The 572-nt window shown below is 60.3% G+C and overlaps 1 protein-coding gene across 1 annotated transcript in view; it reads left to right on the forward strand.

Moving 5' to 3' along the window:
- Positions 1-109: 109 nt before the first annotated feature.
- The window catches only part of MCM6 (minichromosome maintenance complex component 6), a 13,619-nt gene continuing 13,156 nt past the window's right edge, over positions 110-572 (forward strand). Inside the window, exon 1 of the mRNA XM_010000392.1 lies at positions 110-426. Within this exon, the coding sequence (XP_009998694.1) occupies positions 110-426 (317 nt within the window). The remainder of the gene's footprint in view (positions 427-572) is intronic.

Genomic DNA, 572 nt, shown 5'->3' on the forward strand with positions numbered 1-572 from the left:
GGGGGCGGGTGGGGAGGTCAGCCCTTAGCTGCCTCAGTTACAGCAAAGTTTGCAGTTTAGGCAGAAATTAATGACTTCGCAGGTGGCAGAGCAAATCTAAGCAATTTTCATGGATGTGGAAGTGGTTCCTGCTGGCAGGCACCGTGTGCCACCAGCTGCCAGGCAGCAGCAGCTGTCAGCCATGGCATCCCTGGCAAATGTTTCCTCCTGCCATGTCACTAACAAGGAGCCAAGCATCCAGGCTGAGGCCGGCCCCTCACCTGGTTTGATTCCCACCTTTTCCACCCCAAGCTTGCCCCGTGGGCCTTGCCGAGGGGGAGCTGCCCAGGAGGCCTCCTGCACACGCTGTGGGGGCTCCCAAGGGCTCCAGGCTCCCTCAGCACCCTGGCTGCACTGCTGGGGTTGTCACTCCAGTTCCTGCAACAGGTCTGCTTCTCTAGGGAACCAGTGACCTGCAGACGCTCCCTGCAGCTCAGGCCCACGCTGCAGCCACCCAGGGCAGACACGCACATTCCTCCAGCACAGGCTGAGTCCCCCCGCAGCACTGACAAGAGCAAATGACACAAACCAAC

This window comes from Chaetura pelagica, unplaced genomic scaffold (genome assembly GCF_000747805.2).
Source record: "Chaetura pelagica isolate M959 unplaced genomic scaffold, ChaPel_1.0 scaffold386, whole genome shotgun sequence".
Classification (NCBI taxonomy): domain Eukaryota; kingdom Metazoa; phylum Chordata; class Aves; order Apodiformes; family Apodidae; genus Chaetura; species Chaetura pelagica.